Source organism: Pterocles gutturalis, unplaced genomic scaffold, assembly GCF_000699245.1.
Source record: "Pterocles gutturalis isolate BGI_N339 unplaced genomic scaffold, ASM69924v1 scaffold27116, whole genome shotgun sequence".
Classification (NCBI taxonomy): domain Eukaryota; kingdom Metazoa; phylum Chordata; class Aves; order Pterocliformes; family Pteroclidae; genus Pterocles; species Pterocles gutturalis.
Genome location: NW_010098640.1, coordinates 9,403 through 30,146, shown reverse-complemented (window position 1 = coordinate 30,146; position 20,744 = coordinate 9,403). Strand labels below are relative to the sequence as shown.

Below are 20,744 nucleotides of genomic sequence, written 5' to 3'. Positions count from 1 at the left end.
GGGCTCCAGGGTGGCCTGTGGCCCCCCTCTCCGGCTCCTTGGGAGGTTTTGAGGGCATGTCCCGGCCTTTGGGGCTGGTCCGGGGGGACCTCCCTGGGCTGGAGAGTCTCCTCTGGCCCCTGCGGCCGATCTGGACGGGGCTCTTGTGCTCTGGGGGTCCTGCCCGTCTGGTTTGCGGGGTCGTTGGTGATCTAGGAGGCTCTCTTTGGGCTGAGGAGCTGGTGTGTGGGGGTCTTTCCTGGCCTGGGGGGATTTCATGACTTGTGGGGCCTTTTTGGGGAATTCTCCTCGGCCTTGGGGGCTTCCTCGGCTTGAGGAGCAGCCTTGGGGACAGCTCACTAGCCTGTGAGGTCCCTGCTCTGCTTTGGGGCTGGTTTTGGGGGGGTTCCCCCTGCCTGGGGGGCTCCCCCATGGTCGGTAAGGCTGGATTTAGGGTGGTAGCCATGCCCGAAGTGTTGGGCTGCTTTGTGAGGTGGCTGTTCTAGCTGTGAAGCTGGTCTGGGGGGTTGTCCCCTCATCTGTGGGGTGGGGTTGACTTACATGGCCCCCCTCCCAGGTGTGCAGGGCTGGTTTGTGTGGGTCCCCTTTCCTGTGGGGCTGGGATGAGATCCTGGGCTTGGGATGGGGGGATGTTCAAGAGAGGAGTTCGTGGGCTGTAGGATTGCAGCAGTGGGAAGATAAGGAGGCTGCAGAGGGGTTAGTGTGGGTGCATGGGGGGGATCTTGCTTGTACTTGGCATAGAGGGCATTTGGAGGGACTTGTTCGAGGGGAGGGGATGTTATTTATTCCTGTGTGTATGTACAGATGGGGGAAGAGTTTGAGAAAGGATGGGAGGGTTGTTCTGGGGGAAGAGAGCCTGCCTTGTGTTAGGCCTGGAAATGATCTGTAAAGGATAAAGAATTTTACTGGGATCTGGTCTGGAAAGTGGAGAGGAGGAAGGCTGGGAGCAATGTTGGGGGAGATCTTTCTCAGGCTGGAGGGGGGCACGTGGAGCTGGGAAGGAAGGGTGTCCAGGATGTGGTGGTTTTCCTGGGGTTTGAGTGGGGGCAGGGATGGGAATGGCTGGTTTGTGTAGATAGAGGGCTGACCTGTGGGATTTGGAGCTGCCTGGGCTGGAAGGGGAGAGCTGATGAAGCCTGGCCAGGGCAGTGGCTAAAGAAAGTCCTGGTGTTGCTGAGGGTGCTAGGAGTGACCTGCGGGAGGGCCTGAGGCAGGGAGTGGTGTACTTACTGGGTATGGCTGTGGTTTGCTGCCTAGGGCATGGTTCAGTGGGCGAGGAAGCCTGTTAGTGAGAGCTGGAGGTTTGGGATTTGGAGCATAGGTGAGGTTGCAGGTTGGGAGGTGTTACGAGACGGGGATGATCATAAAAGTGGCTCCACTCAGCTGTGGTGATGGTTCCTTGGTGTGATTAGTCACAATCTGCTTTTTCTCTCAGGGCAGCTGTGTGCTCGTTGGTTTCAGCGTGAGGAGGAGTAAGGCAGAAAGTTGGCTTTTAAAGGCTACTGTATAAATGGAAACTCGCTTCAAAACTCCCAAAATGAACCAGTCAGGTTCTGACTCAGAACTGCAGTTAGTATTTAAAGAAGAAAAAAGATAAACCCAGCACTAGCAGCAGCCAGAAAACTCTATCTTCTTATGACTCAACATGTAGAAATACTTGGGCTTAATGAATGCAACTGTTGGAAAGAAAAGCTCGGTCCGAGTTACAGTAGGAGGAAGGATCTGTGTTCGTATGGATGCACAGCCAGGAGTGTCAGCCTTCTTGCACAGGGTCTAGTCATGATGTTTTTACGTAAATCTCTCATAAATGTAGGTGATTGACTTCAGGTTTAATTACCTGCAAATATCTGTCACCCTCTTTCACCCAGCAGTACTTAAATGCTCTTCCTCTATTGGAGTGGAGCTGAACTGTGGTTGCAGCCGGTTTCCTCGCTCCTGCTGCTGGACTTTGCTCCGTGGTGGAATGCCGCGTTGGTTAACTGTTGGGAGGCCCGGCAGGGAGAGCGCTGATGTGCGGCCCTGGGGAGTGCCGGGCGATACATGGAAAGGCATGTTTCTGTCCTCGCTTTAAGGAAGATGATCTGCAGCTCAAGAACGTAGCTCTTAGATATCGTAGTGCAAGCAGATAATTTTTGTAAATGGTGTAGGTTGTGTATTTTGAGAATGTCTTTGGCGGGGAAAGCATGTTGTCAGTGATGTACCGTTGCTGAACTGGCAGAGGGGAGCTCTCTGTTGTGCTGGATTAGTTTGACAGCTGCTTTGCCTGTGAAAGAGTTGGAGATTTAAAACAGCTCTGTCTAAACATTGAAAAATAGACCTAATGGCTTGCGAGCCTGGGCTGGAAGTTATTCTTTTTGACGTATGTGGATTGCAGTGCTAGATCAGGCTGGCACCTATTTAGGCCAGTTTCTGGCTGATGCGTGTCATAAGAGAGTATAAAATCCCTTCAGAGTGGCTTCTGGCTGTGGTACCATCTCCTGGCTCGTTTTGCTGATTGGGAAGGGGTGAAGCAGCCTTAAATCTCTTGATCCTTTTTGCTGTTATAACACTTGAGACGCTGGGTTGCTGTCTATTCAGGTCACTGTTAGGTGTATTGTTTTGTTGCCCCTTGTTTCTCTCTGTTCTCTACTAAAAAGTTAAATTCTTTCTGGTTTCTTGCCCTGAAAGTCTATCTCTGCTTGAAATAATGGACTGTAGATTTTAACAATTGAGACTTTGTGGACGTGCAGTGAAATTTATCAGTAAGCTTCAGTTTCAGATGTGGGACTGAATTCAGCTGCCACAGGAGCAGGGAAGAGGAGCCAACTCTCCACTAAGTCATTTTTCCAGCAGAGGTATATGGCAAATTCAAATCAGTGAGATGAGTAAGATGCAAGTAATTCAACTCTGTAACTTCAGAGGATAATATCCCTGTTGCTGTGTGTTTTGAAATTGCTTTTAAGTCCTGCTTGACTTGTTAATGGTTTTTTTTTTTGGTTTGGGGTTTTTTTTTTTTTTTTTTTTTTTTTTTGATGTTGTTGTTGATGCTTCATCTTAGAGTGTGGGGATATTTAGCCTGAGCTGTTGGGGAAGCTGATGATCTAGCAGGACTCTGTTTTCAAAGACCAACAGTTGATACAGCTTGGACAACTCAGCATTCTGATTTTTAGGAGTGAGTTGTTAGTGTCACATACTCATGAACTGTTGTCTAAAGTAATTTTCTATTTTATTTAAACAGGATAATAGCTTAAACTACTTTTTCATGGTGGGGCCTTTTGGTTTTGCCTTCAAACACTTTTAGTAACTTTAAAGTTTTTGGGCATGGTATGTAAATAACATTCAAATGTGTCCTCTAAAGGGATTAAAAAAACTAAACGGTGGGTGGGGAAGGCGCTCAAAAAAATCCCAAGTGTCAGAACAGCATTTTTAACTAGGAAGCAAGTTCTGTTTCACAGGAAAGAAAAGATCTGAAGCATAAGGGATGCATGCCTGTCAATTCTTTCTGCAAGACCTAATGCAGTATCTAATCACTCCCTGCCTCTGAGCTTGCCAGGATGATGATCTCTGTGCATCGATGCCTGTGTCGGCTCCAGGGGTTTGACCTCACCCAAATTTAGGGATGGCAGCTAAACCTTTCTGTGTAGTACTCAGTTTTGAGTTTTGCTGCAGGATTGTTCTCTGGCGAGTAGCCTTGCATGATATCGTTGATAGTTCTGTTTCCTGACATGTCGCTTTTAAGTTGAGACTTCTTTAATCTGGACTTTTTTTCTTTCTTGCTAAGGCAGATCTCTATCTGCTGCCGCGGGTTTTATGGCCTGGGATGGAGCGGCTGGGTTAGTGCAAAAGGAAACGAATGAGTCACCCGCAGAACTTTGTCAGCAGCCTGGGAGGGAGCTCCGCAGCGGGGGTGGATAGGGTGGAACAGTAAAATTTTTGACCTCACCCCTCTCTAGGCACGTGTCATTCTGAGCAGGCTTCTTTCAGAGAGTGCTCAAGAATTTTTTCCAAGAATGTTAGATTCAGAGTTTCTTTTCTCTGTATACTAGGAGAGTGTATTTTAGAAAAGATGGGTGCTTCAGTTCTTGCTGGTGTGTGATTCTGCTGTTTTAAGGCTAATTTTTGAGCTCTTGGTGAAGTTTTTCTCTTGAAAAGCACCTTGTGCTCCAGATGGAACAGGACTTTTTGACAGTGTATTGATAGAAGGTGGGTCACGTAGCAGGGGGATGCAGGAAGGGGAAGTGAAATGTGACGTACGCAGAGTGTCGGGAAAAGCCGGGCTGGCTGCGGGCTCTATCAGGATGGCAATTTTTCTGGGATCAGGTTGTGTATCTTCAGTGTGCTGTGGTGCCGATTTCATGTGTGTAAGTGCAAACCACAAGAATGAAGTTCTATAGTAGAAGAAAAAAGAGGAAAAAATCAACAGTTTGTGACCTGACTTTGTTAATATCAAATGGAAATTCCCTCTTACAGGAACAAAATCAGTTGAGATGGTTTGGAAATACTGGTCTTCGAAAAGCTGACGTATTCTTTTAGCACTGACTGACAAATTAGCGGGCTTTGCTGTGCATCCTGTGCGCTGGGTTATTTTGAAAGGTGATCCAAGTGACCTTTCCAAAGGTATCCGTGTTTTGCAATCTCTGGAAGCTGCAGCTGTTGCTGTTTCACTGTCTTGCTGGAGCTAAGGCAGCACTTTTACCCGTGTGTTTGAAGGAGATGGTGGAACGAGGAATTCCTGACGATGTTGTTACTTGTTTTTCATTAGACCCATCTCGCTGGACTCGTACAGGCTCAGGACTGGGGAGCAGGCGACTTGCCCTGTTGAAGGATCTAATTTAGGAGTCAGTGTGATGATGGACGAGGCAGCCACTGGAGGTGGATGTTGTAGGTGTGTTGGATTTTTACTTCAGGCAATCTCAAGTGAAGCTTCTATCAAGTCAGGAATTCATTTAACTGTTCTCTCTTAATTAGTTAATCACCCTAATTTACTTATGCTAGCTAACAGGACTGCCCCTTGCTTACATTTAAAGCATATTCTTGCATGTTGGTAGTATTTTGAAAGACGTTCTTCTCAGGTTGGCCTCGTGAGGCTCTATGAAGCTCTCGGGGTGGCTGTCTGGGAGAGCGAGGCCGGGAGCTCCCGGTGCTGTTGGTTATATCTGAAATTAGTCACGTCTGGCGGTGCAGGGACTGTCACAGCTCACTAAGCTTGGTTGTGTAGATGGGCATCTTGATTGATGATTATTCCCCGATAATTAAGTTAAACTACATCAGGAACTGACTCCCAAGCATATCCAGTTCTTTTCAGGTGCATGAGTGGCTATCACTTGGCGTGTTTGCGCTGTCTGTCTGCTTTTTCTCCTCCTCTGGTTCGCGATGGAGTTCTGCACCTCAGTCGTTGATGTGTTGGACATTCTGCTCCCTTTCTGAGGGTAGCCACATAAGACGTGTTGTAATTTTTTGGTTTCTCTCCATGTGCTATCTCACTTTCTAAGTATAAAAAGTTGAAGGTTAATTGGCTGAAAAGTTACTTCTTGTTTTATATTGTGTGTAGACATGGTTACTAGTTATTGTAATCAGCCTGATGGAGCTCGGTTCTTTTGCAATTTTGAAGTGCAAATTTGCTTGCTAACACAGGCAGGGAGAAATTTTAAAGCATTTACTTGGGGAGATCAGAAGTTTTAGACAATAGGGGTTTTCCTGTTTTTCATTTTCTTAATTAGAAGCTTGGTTTTTCTTTTTAAACTTTAGCTTAACAGTTACCAGTTGAAAGTCATGGGAGGAAGGGATATATGTGTCAGTAACCAAACTTTTAAAAATAGGATTGCATGCTACGTAAACTTCTTACCCTTCTGGAAATAATTTTTCAGACTTAAATACAGTGCTGTACATTTTTAATCACTCCTTAGCTATTAGCTAATTAAATGCTTCAGTAATATTCCTGTGGGGAAGGTAAGATGGTGTCATTCCTGTTCTGCAGACGAGTTGAGCTGCTGAAAGTGGCTTGGCCAAGGTCAGACCACAAGCAGCTGCATATCTGAGAGTAGGGCTTGAGTTGGTGACTCCCCCTGCCATTTACTGGAACATGTCATCTCCAGTGTCCTTTCTTATGACTTGGTAAATAGTTTTGACAAAAGACTTTTAAAATAATTGGGTTGAAATTCCCTCTTTGATTTGCTTGAGGGAGGGGAAGTGTAACCATAATGACCTGATTTGATACAACTCACAGTGCAAATAGTGCTGTATGAGGCTCTTCCAACCAAATTATTGGTGCTGAGAAGAAAAATGTTTAAAGGGTTTGTTTAAATATGACACAAGAGCTCTTCCCCTTGCCACGGTGTACTTTGTAATGCTGTAAGCCTCTGGTGCTCTGCGTCCAAGTTTTGATCTTCTATGCCAAGATCTGTTGACCACTGGTTTTATTTAAATGACCTTCTTAGGTCCTAAAAAGTTAGTTTTGAAACTGCTCTTGCAATGTAAGTCTGCAGGGCACCCTCGAGGACATGTCGGGTGACTGGAGTGTGTTCAAACGGGCAAAAACAGGCCAGTATTTCCCTGGAAAAAGACTTGCTTGCATCAGGTTTTAGAGGTGTTGGATGCATGTGGATGCCATAACTTCAGTCATTCTGCTCCTGGTACACTGTAGCTACAGCAGACTATAATACATGTTAGCGTATGCTTTGCTTTGAGGTTTGGTAGTATATATGAGGAAGTTGTGACAAGTGTGCAAGAATTGACAAGTGTAAGGACTTGAATATGATGTGTCTAGATGGGACGCTTCCATCTGGGGCGAGACTAATCCTGTAGTCATTATGCTGATAAAATATTCCGGGATTCATTTTTGGAATTTGTATTTCAGTCACTCAGAGTAAGGACTGCATCAAGGTCAGGGAGGTTATTGAAAACATCTTTGTTCTTGCCTCTGGCAACCTAATTAATGTATTTTTTTTTTCATTGAAAGCTGTTCTTTAAGGAAATAATTGCTGTTCTTGGGTGATCTTTTAGTTCATGTCAGTGAAAAAGGTAGTTTTATAGTCCTTAATTTGACTGTTTTAGAGTGAGGATCTCATTAAAATGTTGAGCGTGCCAGAAGTCAGGGTGTGAGCTTCCATGCATGTGTGTTTTCCCTGGTTGTATTCACTTGAGTGTGCCACACTGACCTTTCTGCTTGAGTTGCAGGTTTATGACTTCTGGCTGCTAGTTTGGATTTTACTCAACTGATTTAAAACTTTTTCCTTAAAGAACTGTCAGTAGTGATTCTTTGGCTTCACACTTTTTAAATGCAGTGAAAAGCCACGTTGCTTATTTAGTGTTTCAGCCTGAATTGAGTTGAGCTAGTTTAAGTTGGCTCCATTTTCATCCCCCTAAACTTCACAGTAGGATTACATTTTCCATCTTTTATTGTTGTTGCTAAAACATCTATATTTTGAATCCTGTGTGCTTAGGGGACTGGAGGCTGGTGCTGTCTTAATGCCCTAGTCTATAAACACAGATAAGAGTGAGAATAACTAAAAGTTATTACTGCTAAATGACCATTTACTTGCCTTTGAAATGACTGATTTCTGGAGGATATCTCCTTACGCCTGTTGGGAGTTTGGTCATACAACAATGTTGGTGACATTTATCTGCTAGCAAAAGCACAAATAGATAGCAGTTATACTCTCATTTCTGTTCGTACTGCTTATTTTGTTCAGAAAATAAAGCCATACCAATAATATTTTTTACATATTTGGGCTTAAGCCAAGCAGGTATGACTGTGCCAACAGACCCTTTCAAGCGTGTGCTCGGCTTTGTGCTGTTTTCTGCTCTTCTGGGGCACCTGGTTGGGAGGGAGGGGCCGCAGAGAGCACAGAAAGGTTTCCTTGTTCTCGGTTCCGGTGCCTGCCTGCCAGGAACAGCAGTTACAAGAAGTCCCGTGTCTCTGGGCTAGAGCATACTCGATACCGAAAGAATATTCAGGATTACAAGTATTGGGACTCCAGTAAAGGCTGGTTTTTGTTTGTTCATTTTTTAAACAGTCTTAGCTAGTCTCATTTGAGTTTCTCCAGGAGGGTCAATACTTGGTGTTTCTGGAAGTAGAAGCCACAGTTCCTCTTACATGGTATTTTTCTTCTCTTCAGGTGTTCTGTTGGAATATACGTCGCACATTTATGGCGATTCTGAGTGTGAGGGCAGACTTCTGCCAGGCCCAGCACAGCATCCTGGCTGACAAGTGAGCGGAGTGCAGGGGGTTCTACGTGCCATAATTACTTTGCCTTGAAGACTCCAGACACAGCGAACACACTCAAATATATGGGATATCTTCTGCACATTGGAAGCATATTCCTTTTACTGACTCTAGCAAAACTAAGCAACAAGAAGACAAAGTGGAGAGAAAATCTGCCCTTACTTTTTTGCCTCACCAGTGCCTAAATGTAGAACAGGCTGCCTAGTCTTGCATGTAGTCAGAATTTTTGGAGTCTGAAGGATAGATACCACCTGCAGTAATTGAGGCCGAAGTTGAATTCAAGTGGATTCTGAAGCAAACCTGCTTTTCTGGAAGCGAATTCTTTAAGGAACAAACACGTCAAAGCAAGCTCTGATCAATCCCAGGCATTTTAGTGGTCTTTTTAATGTTTTCTGCTGTGAAACGTTTCCAAGGTTATTGATTTTTTTTTTTTTAATTTTTTTGGCCCCTTACACATTTTGTTTGCCATTATGAACCGTCCAGCCCCCGTGGAAATTACTTACGAGGGTATGCGTTTCCTGATCACTCACAACCCAACCAATGCAACCCTCAGCAAGTTCATCGAGGTAAGGCAGTCAAAGTCTCATCCTCCTCTCCTTGTGTGCTCGTAGTTTCTGTAGAAGTACTGAACAGTCATTCTCACACCTGTTGCTCAATGCTTTGGCTATATGTTACATGTTACTTGAAACTTGCAGCATTTTTATCTTTAATACATTGCTCACATTCTCTTGACAGTATGAGAAGAGAATCCACGGATTACTTTTTCCAAAGTCTCGCCCTGTTATGATGGGCGGTGGATCAGACCAGTAGTGACCCAATAGGATCCTAAATACTGCCAAATTTAATATTCAGTTTTCTGAAGAACTAACAGATGAAGAAGAAGAAGATCAGAGAAGTAGTAGTACAGCACATTTCTGCATTCTAGTTTGCCCTGAACTTGCTATATCTTTGTGCCCCAGTATCTTGTATGTAGAGGAGTTTTTAGCGTGTGTATGCAGGTCTTTCTGATGTCTGACTGTGGCAGTAACAGACTTCCATCATTCAGCAGTGTGCTCTTCACTGTGGATCTGCTCAGATATTAATGGTTAATTTTGTATGAAAGCCACGTTCTTCTGGTGTGTGTAATTTTTTTTTCCCATTATTGTGGATTGCCTTCCTTTTTCAGGAGTCCTGACTCTGGAATAAATATTATTGCTGATTGTTAGACGTTCTAGTGATTCAGTCCAAACATGAGGGGAAATTCTGCTTGCTCTATGAACCTTCAAAGTGAACTGGACCAGCTTTTGTTTGATCTTCTGATTATTTATCTAGCACAATGTGCTACTTATAGTTCATTACAAGGAAGCTGGAGTATGATGGTGTGTGTGTTCTGTCCCTCCTTGCCTCAAAATGTCAACACTGGCTGAAGCAAGCAGTTCCATCCAGGCTTCTATTTAAAGAGAAGAAGAAGCTGCGTGGAGAATATAAGCAGCTGTTTTAATTTTGCTCTTCTATGTGCAATTTTTTTTCCACCTTGGCATTTCCCTAGAGCAAGAGAATTCAGAGGTGTTTCACACTTATTCCTGCGGCTGGTAACCCTTGTCCTAGCGCAGGCCATAAACCCCACTTTGGGTTGGCCCTTGCTCTTTCCTTGTGTAGTCACCTTGGAGCTGTGCAGCAGTCACAGTACTGGTGACTCTGTAAAATGTTTAGTGTTGTAGCTGATGAGGAAGTTCTTTAATTCCTCACTCTGTCAGTGTGCTCACCTGTTTTCCTTTTTCTTAAAGGAGCTGAAGAAGTACGGAGTGACAACCTTGGTGCGAGTTTGTGATGCCACTTACGATCAAGCTCCTATCGAAAAAGAAGGAATCCAGATTCTAGTGAGTTGCCTTTAAAACTGTCTAAAAATAAAAAAATCACTTGACTACAAGTGGTGGGGATAGCCTTTGTGCTCTGTGCAAGAGCTTATGACTGTTTCAGATTGGCCAGAAACAATGTGATCCCCTGCATCAGCTACAGCTGGTTCTGAGAAACTCACTGTACTTTTGTGAAAGGTACTTGCTGATTCATTACTATCGCCTGAGTGCTTAGAAATGTCTGTTCCAGGATTTCTGGATTTGGCAAGATATTTTTGGTTGCCTTTTAGTGACTAGGTCGATATTAATCCAGTGTTCAGCCTTGTGGTTCGTACAGCTTGATTTGGTCCTTTTCTCTAGATACAGCACTTCTTGGCTTTACCATTCACCTTCTCAGGATGAAGATAAAACTCCTTTCTCTTGCTTGTGCCACCTTTTGAGACGGTAGCTGACATGTTGATAGGCTTCCATGGACTGGCTGTAGCAGGGTGTTGATAGATGGCCCTGTCACTGCTCCCCTCTGAGTGGAGCCTGGCTGCTGGTGGCTTCGCTGTTCATCAGGTGGAATTCCTTAACTGCTGCTCACGGTTAACATTGTGCAATGACTGTCTGACTCTATCGGCTAGTATTGCCTGGTGTTTTAGGGGAGGTTTTTTTAATAGGTGTGTGATCATACTGAGCTTACAGGCAGTATTTTTCCAGGCAATACTTCGGAATTATTAGTGTGTCAGATATAATCAGTTTATTTTACTGGAGTGAGTAATAGTCTGTTGTGAGGCCAGAAATTGCATCTTACCCTCTTGTTGCAGGTAGTCAGTCTTCTATTGCCTCTTGATTTTTTTTTTTTATGGCTCAGTTGGAGGAAAACTTCTGCAGTTTTCCATTAGGAGAAAAACTTGGATCCTGCCATATCTGTGAAAACACCACGTACAGGTCAGTCAGGTTTCTTGGCTTCCAGCCCTAGTAAGCATTTACTCCAGTTCCAGGCAGCCGTGTGTGCCTCAGTGTTGTTGGAAAAATCGGTCGTTACAGGGCTACCAGTGCTCCTAGGGCTGCGCTCTGGCATAGCATTTTTGTTCTTTCTAGAGCTGTCCCGGATGTGGGCATCGCTGCTCCTAAGGTTACTAGAGACTGGAAGGATTAAACTTCTGGTGTGGAAGCCCTCAGAGCCCTGATTTAAGCTGGGGCTTAGACTATTTCTGTGTTCCTGTGCCTGAGCAAAGATCTGAGTTCTTTCTGGAAGACTTAGGGCAGTTTTGCAGGTGTCCAGCTCTGTCGGGGTGGCTGCCCTGTAAGGCCAGCTGAACTTGGCTCTTGCAGCTCTGAGCAAAATCCACCTTCTCTGGTCCACGGCCAGGGCCTCGGGGGCAGCTGCAGGAGCCGAGGAGCGCTCTGTGCTCTGGAGCTTGCGCTTCTGAAATAATTCGGGGATTTTGGTTCTCAAGAAGCCTTAAAAACTTCATGTTGGCTAGGTTTGAACTGAAAGCAGTTTTTTGAGGAAGCTTTTCTAAAAACTGGAAATGGTGTTTTTGCCAGCTCTGCTAAGCACCATTATGCTGGAGAGCCTTTCTCTTCGAGTAACACATGCAAGAGCCTTGTGTCTACACAGCCTTGCCTCAGCCAGCCAGGCTCCCTGCGTTTGTTACTTATTCCACTGCTGCAGAAGGCAAAACAGGAGAGAGCATGAGTCCACCAGGCATCTGTGCACGGTAAGAGAAAGGAGGCACCAGGGATCACTGATCCTGAGGATCCCAGTCACAAGGTTGTCTTAGTAATTTACTCTGTTGCAGTAGTATTTTGACATTTGAGATAAGTTTAACGAGTCACTGACGTGACTGCCTCCTGTATAGCTTTTCCTTCCTCTGAATGCGTGCGTTCTCAAAGCAGAGTCCTGGTGCTGTTCAGAAATGGTATTGAATTACCATCTGGCTGAGAAAATAACACGTCACTATTTAAAGCTAATATTTGCTTGCAAAAACAACATTAAGATTAAAAGCACAGCCTGAGAGAGATTAGTGTCTATTTTAAAACTGTTGAGGTCAGAAGCGCAGTGAACCCCCGAAAATGAGAGCGTTCCAGCCAAGCCTGCTCTCGTGCCCTGGTACAGGATTGTGTACTGGCAGGATGGGTAGAATGTGGCAGCTCGAGAGCTGCTTTGGCAGATGGCATAGTGAGAAAGTAGAGAATTAGATGTTCTGTGTTGGAAGTAGTACTATTGCATGCGCATGTTTATCAACAGAGATTAAATCCAGGAGACAGGAGGCGGGGATGGATTTAGTTTCTGTGGGCTTCTGCAGGTCTTAGTTATGTTCATGTGTGAAGTCTTCTGACATAGAAATGCTACACTGGAAAAACTGGTCGTTTTTTTCTGCAAATATTTTTTTGCACTGGCTGGCAACCAAGGGGGCTGTGATAGTTTTGTTCATCTTCAGGATCTAAGAGGCGTTTTGTTCTTCTGCTTCTGTGGATCCTTCATTTACTGTCCGTCCCTGGGTCAGACTTCCTTTACGCTCGGTGCCCCCCAGCACGGCTGCCGCCCGCATGCTGGCAGGCAGTTGGGAGTGCCCGTCTTTGAGATGTGACTTCGTTGCCATCTGATATTTTCTGCATCGCCAACGGCTCTGGTATTGAAGGTGGGAAAGCTCCACGCTGGTGGCTGTGGTTACGTCCTATGCAGGTGCAGGCAGTTCTGCTGGAGCTGCCGCGTGGGTTGTGCACAGGCTTTGAAGCAAGGGGTCTTCTTCACCTTAAAGTCCTGTTACTGCTCCTTGCTCCCCTCAGTCCTGCGTTGCCAATCCTGCAGTCATTGCTGGCTGACAAACCCAGAGCTGTTCTGCTGAGCAAGGCTGCTTCAGATAAAGGGTAAATAAGAAGAACCCTTTCTGGCCTGTGGTCCTTCCCAGCCGCGGCAGGGTGGCACAGAAGAGCTGTTTTCTGTTCGTGCAGCCGCCGTGCATCGTCCTGGTTATTAATGGCTGCTTGGGTCGTGGAGCTTAGCAATTTGTTTTCTATCCTGTCCGACAGGAATACGGAGGTGATGCTGGCAGAACTCGTAATCAGGAAAAAAAACTGCAAAACTTTGCTGCAATTGCTCTTCTAGTCCCCGAATTATTCTTGTTCCTCATGCTGGGCACTGTCCCATGCAGCAGGGTTTATCAGTGCTAATTGAATGTCGGTGCTGTACCATTCCTGGGGAGGTGATGATCTGTGGGAAATGACGATTGTCATTATTTCAGGCCAGCACAAGAGTTGTGTGGACAAGATGGTTAATGTGTAAGCTGAAGCTACGTGGTGACCTCCTGTATTTGGGCTGAAGGGAAGGATTTAATTTAATCCAAAACTAGGACACAGAACGGACATGTAAATCCTGTTCTTTGCAAGGCAGTTTCAAGTGAAAGCATCTTGCCATGGGTAATGCCTGTTCTCTTGGCAGCCCATACATCTCTTCCTGGGACAGTGAGTGACACGAGGCCTAAAATAATATAGCTGTCAGAGTGTGATTGAGTGGAAAATCTCGTAAAAGCCTTTTATTAGGAAGAACAAGTTTTGCTTTATGATCTTGTTTCTATAGGCTTTTCTTTTGCTGTGTTGTCCCAGGTATTTTGAATTTCCCATTTGCTTTAAAAAAGGAGTTCTCTGCGCTCTTCAGACTTTGTGTATCTTTCTGAATTAGTCAGATATAAAGTTATTTCAGTAACTTTGGCTTTGCAATTCCAAGACACAGATTTCTACCGTGCAGCTTTTTAAAGTGCTGACACGTTTCTGCGGTGCTCTTGGGCTGAGCTCTGTGCTAAGCTGTACTTGCTATTCAGGAAGTATCAGGGCAGCAATGAGTGCATTTCAAAATCAAGAGTCTGGAGGTTTTTTTACCTTTGTTTGTACTTGTTTCTGTGTTTTCAGGCTTCAGAGAATATTACTTTTGTTAACCTGTTCTCAAGATACTACATAAAAGATTAGTTTCTGGCCAATGAGGGAAGACGAGGGCTCCTTTGAAGCAATTTTCCTACCGTTTGGAGAGGTGGTTGGATAATACAAAACTGCCTACAAGTCTTTCTTGTAAAATGCGTTGCAGTCGTCTAATGAAAAGCACTAGATAACTACTCAGTATTGTTTTTTCCCTTGCATCTAGGAGTGCTCTTCTCCAGCACTCGCTGCGTCTGAGGAGGTTATAAAGCATGTGATGTTATGCTTGGTCCTGAAATGTAGGACATGGAGTACTCCACTCCGCACAAGTTCCAGGAGAGAGCTGTGACCTCAAGAAAATGGGAAGCTTCTCGCATGCAATTTTGATTGACAGCCACGTTGCCAATATTAACTGTGGCCTCGGTAGTTTACATGTTGGCTAGCCCTTTCATAGGCAGGAACGGAATTGAGATGCTGCCTAGTTGTTGACTTTGTCTAAGCACTCTTCTTTTTTGCTTCTGAATGTGTGTTGTTGAGTTGAACATACCCAGGTAATTTTAACTGTTTTGCTTATTGGATTCATGGCAGCTGGACAAGCTGAGCCGTGTGAGTTGTTATGAAGTAGCTTCTCTGCTGATCTCCTTGAATTATGAGGTAGCTTCTCCTCTGCAGTACAAATAGTATTGTAAAAGGTTGCCACAACCACAGGCAAAAGTCTACAAAGTTCTCATCTTTCAAATGTTTATTTGAAATGTCTATTGATTTTTACATATTTTTAATAAAATGAGATTTCAAGGGCAGCTATTTTTCTAAAAATTCTATACTGCAAAGGAGTTAGTGTAGAGTTTTGTTGAAATATTATTGAAACGTGCAATTAAATGGTTGTTAAACTTTTAGTGTTGCATTATGATATTGACCCACAAACTTCTGTGCAACCAGAAAAATACTCACAGAACTGTCTGTGTAATGTGCACTTCTTCCTGAATGGAATATTTTGCTTCTCCCAGTTACAGTTACCTTGCTTGATTATAGATGGAAATCCATACAGCTAATGTTCTTTTTTTCCTTCCAAGGACTGGCCGTTTGATGATGGAGCACCACCCCCGAATCAGATAGTGGATGACTGGCTAAACCTGTTGAAAACCAAATTTCGTGAGGAGCCTGGATGCTGTGTCGCTGTTCACTGTGTTGCAGGGTTGGGAAGGTCAGTGTCACAGGCTTAGGGTTTGTTTGTTCGGGAGGTAGGTCGTGGAAGGAGTTAAGTAAATGCCAATTTCTCTGTTTTCTCCTAAATAACACTTCAAAACAGCAGCATCAAGTTTGTGTCATTAAAGCAAGAGAGATTTATTGCAGCTTAAACTTCTTCAGTAATTTCATAACTCTGATCAAGGATGAGAGGAAAAACTTGGAGAGATTGTTCAGAACACTTCTGTCAATCGTGAATGACATGAGCAGTTCGAGATGCTATTAATTTGAAAGTGCAGGTCTTTCTGCTAAAACAACAAAGTCTCTTGTGCTCCTTCACAAATGCAATATATGTGCACACTACAATTTCTAACGCTGTACAGGTTTTTTGGTTTTGTTGTGGTTTTTTTTTATTTCTTCCTGTTTTCAACTGGTATACTGTTAAGCATTGGTAATTAAAAAAAGAAAGCATTTAGGAAAACTGCTGCAATTACCTTCTTACTCTAAAGAGACTTCACTTTAATGGTAAGAAGAGTTAGGCTTGTATTTCTTGCTCACATGCAGACTAATATTTCTCGGCAAGAAAGGCGGATTAAAGAAGTCGAGTAAGCACAGAGTTGGAGTGTGTCAAGTTCTTATATTTCTGCCTCTAGAGCAGAAGGGATGAGGGGAATGAAGAGGCAGAGGGAGAAACAGCCAGTATTTCAAGACACAAGAGCCAAAACCTCAAGACAATTAACATTTGTTTATCCATTTCTGCTCTATTTTTATCCGAGGAACATCTTTAGAAAGGTGGCCGCATGTAAATCAAGTGATTTTCAACTCTCCTGTTTCTTTCCTAGTATCAGTCCGAAGGGTACCAGAAGCTTCCTAGCTTCTGTTTGTCCCATCAGCTCGTGCTGTGTGTCTGTTCCTTGCAGAACGACCTTTCTGCTGTTCTCAGACTACTTCTGGCAGAGGGAAAAGCAAGAGCTTTAGAGATTTCACTTTAATCTGGAAAACTGTCTACCTGTAGTGGGGAATTGAACTTCAACTGTAGTAAAGAGAGACTTTTGTTGTTGTTAAAGCGACTTTTGAAGTTTCAAATTGTTTCCTTTGAAGAGTGAATAATTCTGTTGACGCAGATGCAGTGTGACAGTGACGGTTGTTTTGTTTAGCCATGAGTATAAGGTGTCCAGTTGTTAGTACCTGTTTAATCCTTTACTGCTCTGCTGTCAGAGGTGTCTGTTGCAGCTGTGTGTGTTCAGTGGGGAGAACGTCAGTGTGTACTGTGATTTTGGCTTGTTTGAGAAGCCAGCTCTTCACACTGACCTGATTTCCAAAATGTGGACCCCGGTGTAGAAGGTTTTACTCTGTTGTCCCTGGAACACCCAGTTCCATGTATAGCATATAATTAAAAAAAAAAAAAAAATCTAGATAAGTTATCTGTTCAGTGCTTCATAGATCTGTCTCATGTACAGCTGGGTTTCAGTGTCATAAGAAGCAAAATGCATGCGAGAGATATTACACATTTGTTTTAGCAAAGTAGAAAATTAGGTTCTAGTGAAATGAGAAAGCGTAAAAATGTAGAGTTATTGTTTCATGCCCCAAACACTAAGGAGTTATTGATTTTTATTTGTGTGTGTGCTGGAAGCGGAGCACTCTACTAAAAAAAAATTCTGTGTTAGGTACTCAGCAGGTTTTTCTGTAGATAAGGCTTAAAGAGAACATATTTCAGCTATCTGCTTATAGGTTAATTTGATGTATTTTGAGAGGTTCAATATATTGTTTCTCTAGATCTTCCTTAAATATTGAAATATTGATCTCTCCTTTAGGGCTCCTGTCCTGGTTGCACTTGCTCTCATTGAATGTGGAATGAAGTACGAAGATGCAGTTCAGTTTATAAGGCAGTAAGTTAAACTTCCTCATTCTCAAGAAATCTCTCAGCTTACCTGGTATTTGAACAGCAAAGTTTGTTAGATTTCTGATTTGTTTTCTGGTAGCTGTATCCTGACAATAATGGGCATGACTTTGACGTTAATGCTGTGGCTTGTGCCCTTTCCTCTCTTTAGAGATGAGGATTAAAAGGTGATTGATCTTTTTTTTTTTTTTTTTTTTTAATTTGGGCTTGTATGTTAAGCCATTGACCTAATACTCAAAGTTTTTGAACTTGGAAGGAAAAAGCATCTATGCTGGGGCTGTAAAGATTGTGGATGAATTGAACATGGACTAATTGCTCTTAATTAAGAAAAAAAAAAATTCTTGTGAGGTTGGGCCCCCAAGCAGAATTTCTGCAGCGAGTAGGTGAGCACCAGCCTTCCTACAGGTGTTGTGGGTGAGTGCGTTATCCACCCAGGAAATGTCAGCAATCACTCTGTCTGGAAAAAAACAGAACTGGTGAAGGATGGTGAGACTGCAGAGCTCTGTTGGTTTAGTGATAACATCAGATCTTGAAATGAAGCCCAGCAGGTAAGATTATGTTGAATGAGCTTTGCCAAAAAAGCAATTCATCCTTTTATGGATTCCCAGGGTCTTCCGTTATCTTTGTAAACTGTATTGCTGTCAGCAGATTTTTTTTGACTTTTTCTTTTCTGAAATTCCTTTTTTTCTCTGCCTGGGTATGGTTCCTTTTATACCAAGAAGCTCTTTCTGAGAACTTCTTACATATTTGTATCTGAATGTCATGGTATTAGCTGATATAATAAATAGCACCTGCATCTGCAAGGAAAGGGTGACCTTGATGTTGTTCAGCGGCTGCTGCTGGCGATGGAAATAAACTCTGCCAATCCAAGAAAATATGCTGAAATTTGCTAACTGGATTTTGAGTTTAATATTGGCATGTAGGTGATGAACTGCCTGTGCTGGCCTGGTTTATCCTTCCTCAAAATGTCAGTGGATACAGAACCAAGCCAAAATGCTGTTTTATAGATAGAGAAAAGCTTTGAAACGAGGACGGGTCTGCCTTAGAATGTATATAGTGATCGAAGCAGTACTTTTCCCATTGATCTTAGCCTTCATTCTCTTTGTTTTAGGAAAAGGAGGGGAGCTTTCAATTCCAAACAGCTGCTTTACCTTGAGAAATACCGACCTAAGATGCGATTACGCTTCAAAGATGCCAACGGTCACTGCTGTGTTCAATAAAAAAAAAAAAAAAATCTCAAAACGAAGGCAGAAGTTAGCATGGCTGTTTTCTGGACTCTTGGCACCTGGAAATGTGAATCTGGAATCAAACTACGTCATCAAATTAGTGGTGGAGTCAGTGCTCCTCAACCTCTGTCCTAATGGTGGTGATGATTGAAAAAAAATAAAAATAAAAAAAAAATTAAGAGAAACATTTCAGTGAAGGATTGTTTTCTCCTTAAGCTGCAGTTTGAACATCTGCAAGGAGAAAATCAGTTTCTGAACCTTCTGTATTTTTAACTTTTTAAGAAAAGAAATAAAGTAAATTTTATGTCTAAGGAAAACCAGCAGAGCATTGGCTTGTGCAGAAACCATTTTCTTAATTTGAGGAAACTCCCCCCAGTCAGGGCCTGGTACATTAATTCTTGTGGGACTCTCTGAAACGGAGTTGCCTTTTCTTAACCTTGCTGGGACCTGGCAGACAGCCGTGAGGAGGAGCCTTTACTGCTGTATGGGAGCAGTCTGACGGCCTTAAGCCCAGCCTGGGCACATTCTAGAGATTCGGTGATGTCTGTGTTGTATGTCTACGCGGTGTTCAGACTCTGCAGGTGTGAAAAAACTTCCCAGCGGGTTCTAAACGAAGACTCACTGCCTGAGGTCTTTGGTGAATCTGCTAAAGGCCTTTTCCGATGGGTGGGAGAGAGTGCTTTTGACTGTGTGAGTGTGGATGCACGTGTGCGCGATTTTTGTGTGTGTGTGTCAGTCTTATTTTTCCAAAGAATTTGGCTGAAATGTTAATTGTCTTTCTGTTGCTAGATAGAAAATCTGTCTTGGCAGAAGACTGATGTTCAAAAGCGTCCTAGGTGAGCACGGGGCAATTCAGACAAGCTTAAAATTAATTTATCTGTCATAAGGGAGAAGAGAAGGCTTTTTGCTGCTGTCCAGATTCTTTGCCTTGCTGAACGCAGCAAATTGGGATTTGGGGGGAGGATCTCATTTGTATCATATTTGAGGTAACGATGGTACGCACACAGAAATGCAGTCCGTGCATGAATGCCTAGTATGGGTATTTCCCCAGACCAGCCCTCGCGTGCAGCTCAGTTTAACCACTGATTGCCTGGTTATTTTTTATTCAGCTGTTCTGGAGGGAGGATCTCTAGTTACACACCAACATACCTGTCATGTATTCACCACTGGCAAACCATAAATACGCTGGTTTTTGGAGTGTGGACTGGCACCACGTTCTCTTTGTGGGGCCATGGGGGTTGTCGGTGAATTAATCAAGACAAATCATTTTACAGCCTCTAAGAAGCCGTTTCAGCCAGGCTACATCTGCCAAACACGTGTTAGCGCCCTGCCCCAGCAGTCACCTCACATGCTTTCAGCTTGACATTATGTCTGTAATATTCAGCCGTTGAAGACTTTGAACACAGGTTTAGGGTCATACACTCCTGTGATCGTTTGCTGTGGAGCACCAAAGGCTTTTGTTGGTCTGTGCCTGTCGCAGGCATCAACTGGTGCCGTCTTCTACCGATACCTCAGCTGCTGGCAATGGGAACTGCCTTCACAGGTTGTCATCCTGTTCTAGACTTCTGGTTTTAGTTTGCAGCTTAACTGCACAAACATTTTCAGAACACAGGTAATGAACTTTTAGAACTCTGTACCTGGAAGTCATTGATAAATTTAAGCAAAAAATAATGGTACTTGTCCAGCCTCTCACTTTGCAGATACTCCAACAGACCTGTCTGATGTCTGTGGCTAGAAAACACCGCGCTCCTTGAAACTCGGTCTGTACCCTGACTCAGGCTGTGTCGCTGTGCTGAGTTCCTTCCTCCCTTTAAGATGTGTAACGTTTCTGATTTCTATAATAGATAAAAGAGACACGAAAGTGTTTGTGTGTCGATGCCTGTATTAGGGAAATAACGTACCTGGTAACGTCAGAGTCCATGTGGAAGGTAGACGATGCTGAAATTACCTAATTCTGGCCCTTACCTTCCCCTTGCCAACTAGAAGCCTAATGTTCTAACTGTTTCTGCAAATTAAAATTGATGTTTTTAGTAAAATATTGGTAGTTAAAGCTGATTTGACAAATGATGGCAGTCAGATTGGAGGGGAAGGTGTTGAGCTGGATTAAAACCCAAACCCCCAGCCCTTCTGAAGAACAATAAAGAAAAAAAATTACGTGCTATATGTATAACTTTGCATTCTTCCCCCTAGTTTTACTCTGATTTATAATGTACTGATTATATACTATGACTCTGCAGAGAAATAGTGAGAAGTGCAGCCTGTTACACAGCGTAGGCGCAAACGGGGGGAGTCTGATGGTGATCCGTGTCCAGTAGGCACGACACTTGGTTCAGCACTTGAACATAGTGCAATAAAGTTCTTGCAGTAAAATATCTTCCCTCTGGCTCTTGATGAATTTATTGCAGCTCATTAATGTTAAACACTCTTCTCTAATCTGATTTGCGAAGGCCTTCAGACAGGTTTGTCCATGCCTCTTGTGTTACTCGTCACCG

At 43.6% G+C, this 20,744-nt stretch overlaps 1 protein-coding gene across 4 annotated transcripts; it reads left to right on the top strand.

The window, feature by feature from the left end:
• The first annotated feature begins 8,547 nt into the window (after positions 1-8,547).
• On the top strand, positions 8,548-18,385 carry PTP4A2 (protein tyrosine phosphatase type IVA, member 2). 4 transcript variants are annotated; one of them, XM_010073657.1, is made up of 6 exons: positions 8,548-8,616; positions 8,687-8,769; positions 9,970-10,062; positions 15,015-15,145; positions 16,941-17,015; positions 18,138-18,385. In XM_010073657.1, exons 1-6 carry the CDS (start codon positions 8,589-8,591, stop codon positions 18,244-18,246), a joined length of 519 nt encoding a protein of 172 aa, XP_010071959.1. In that variant the 5' UTR covers positions 8,548-8,588; the 3' UTR covers positions 18,247-18,385. The 4 variants fall into 4 exon arrangements, with proteins under 4 accessions (XP_010071959.1, XP_010071967.1, XP_010071982.1 ...); XM_010073665.1 differs by having other exon boundaries at positions 8,552-8,769; XM_010073680.1 differs by lacking the exons at positions 8,548-8,616; positions 9,970-10,062 and having other exon boundaries at positions 8,635-8,769.
• The last annotated feature ends 2,359 nt before the right edge of the window (positions 18,386-20,744 follow it).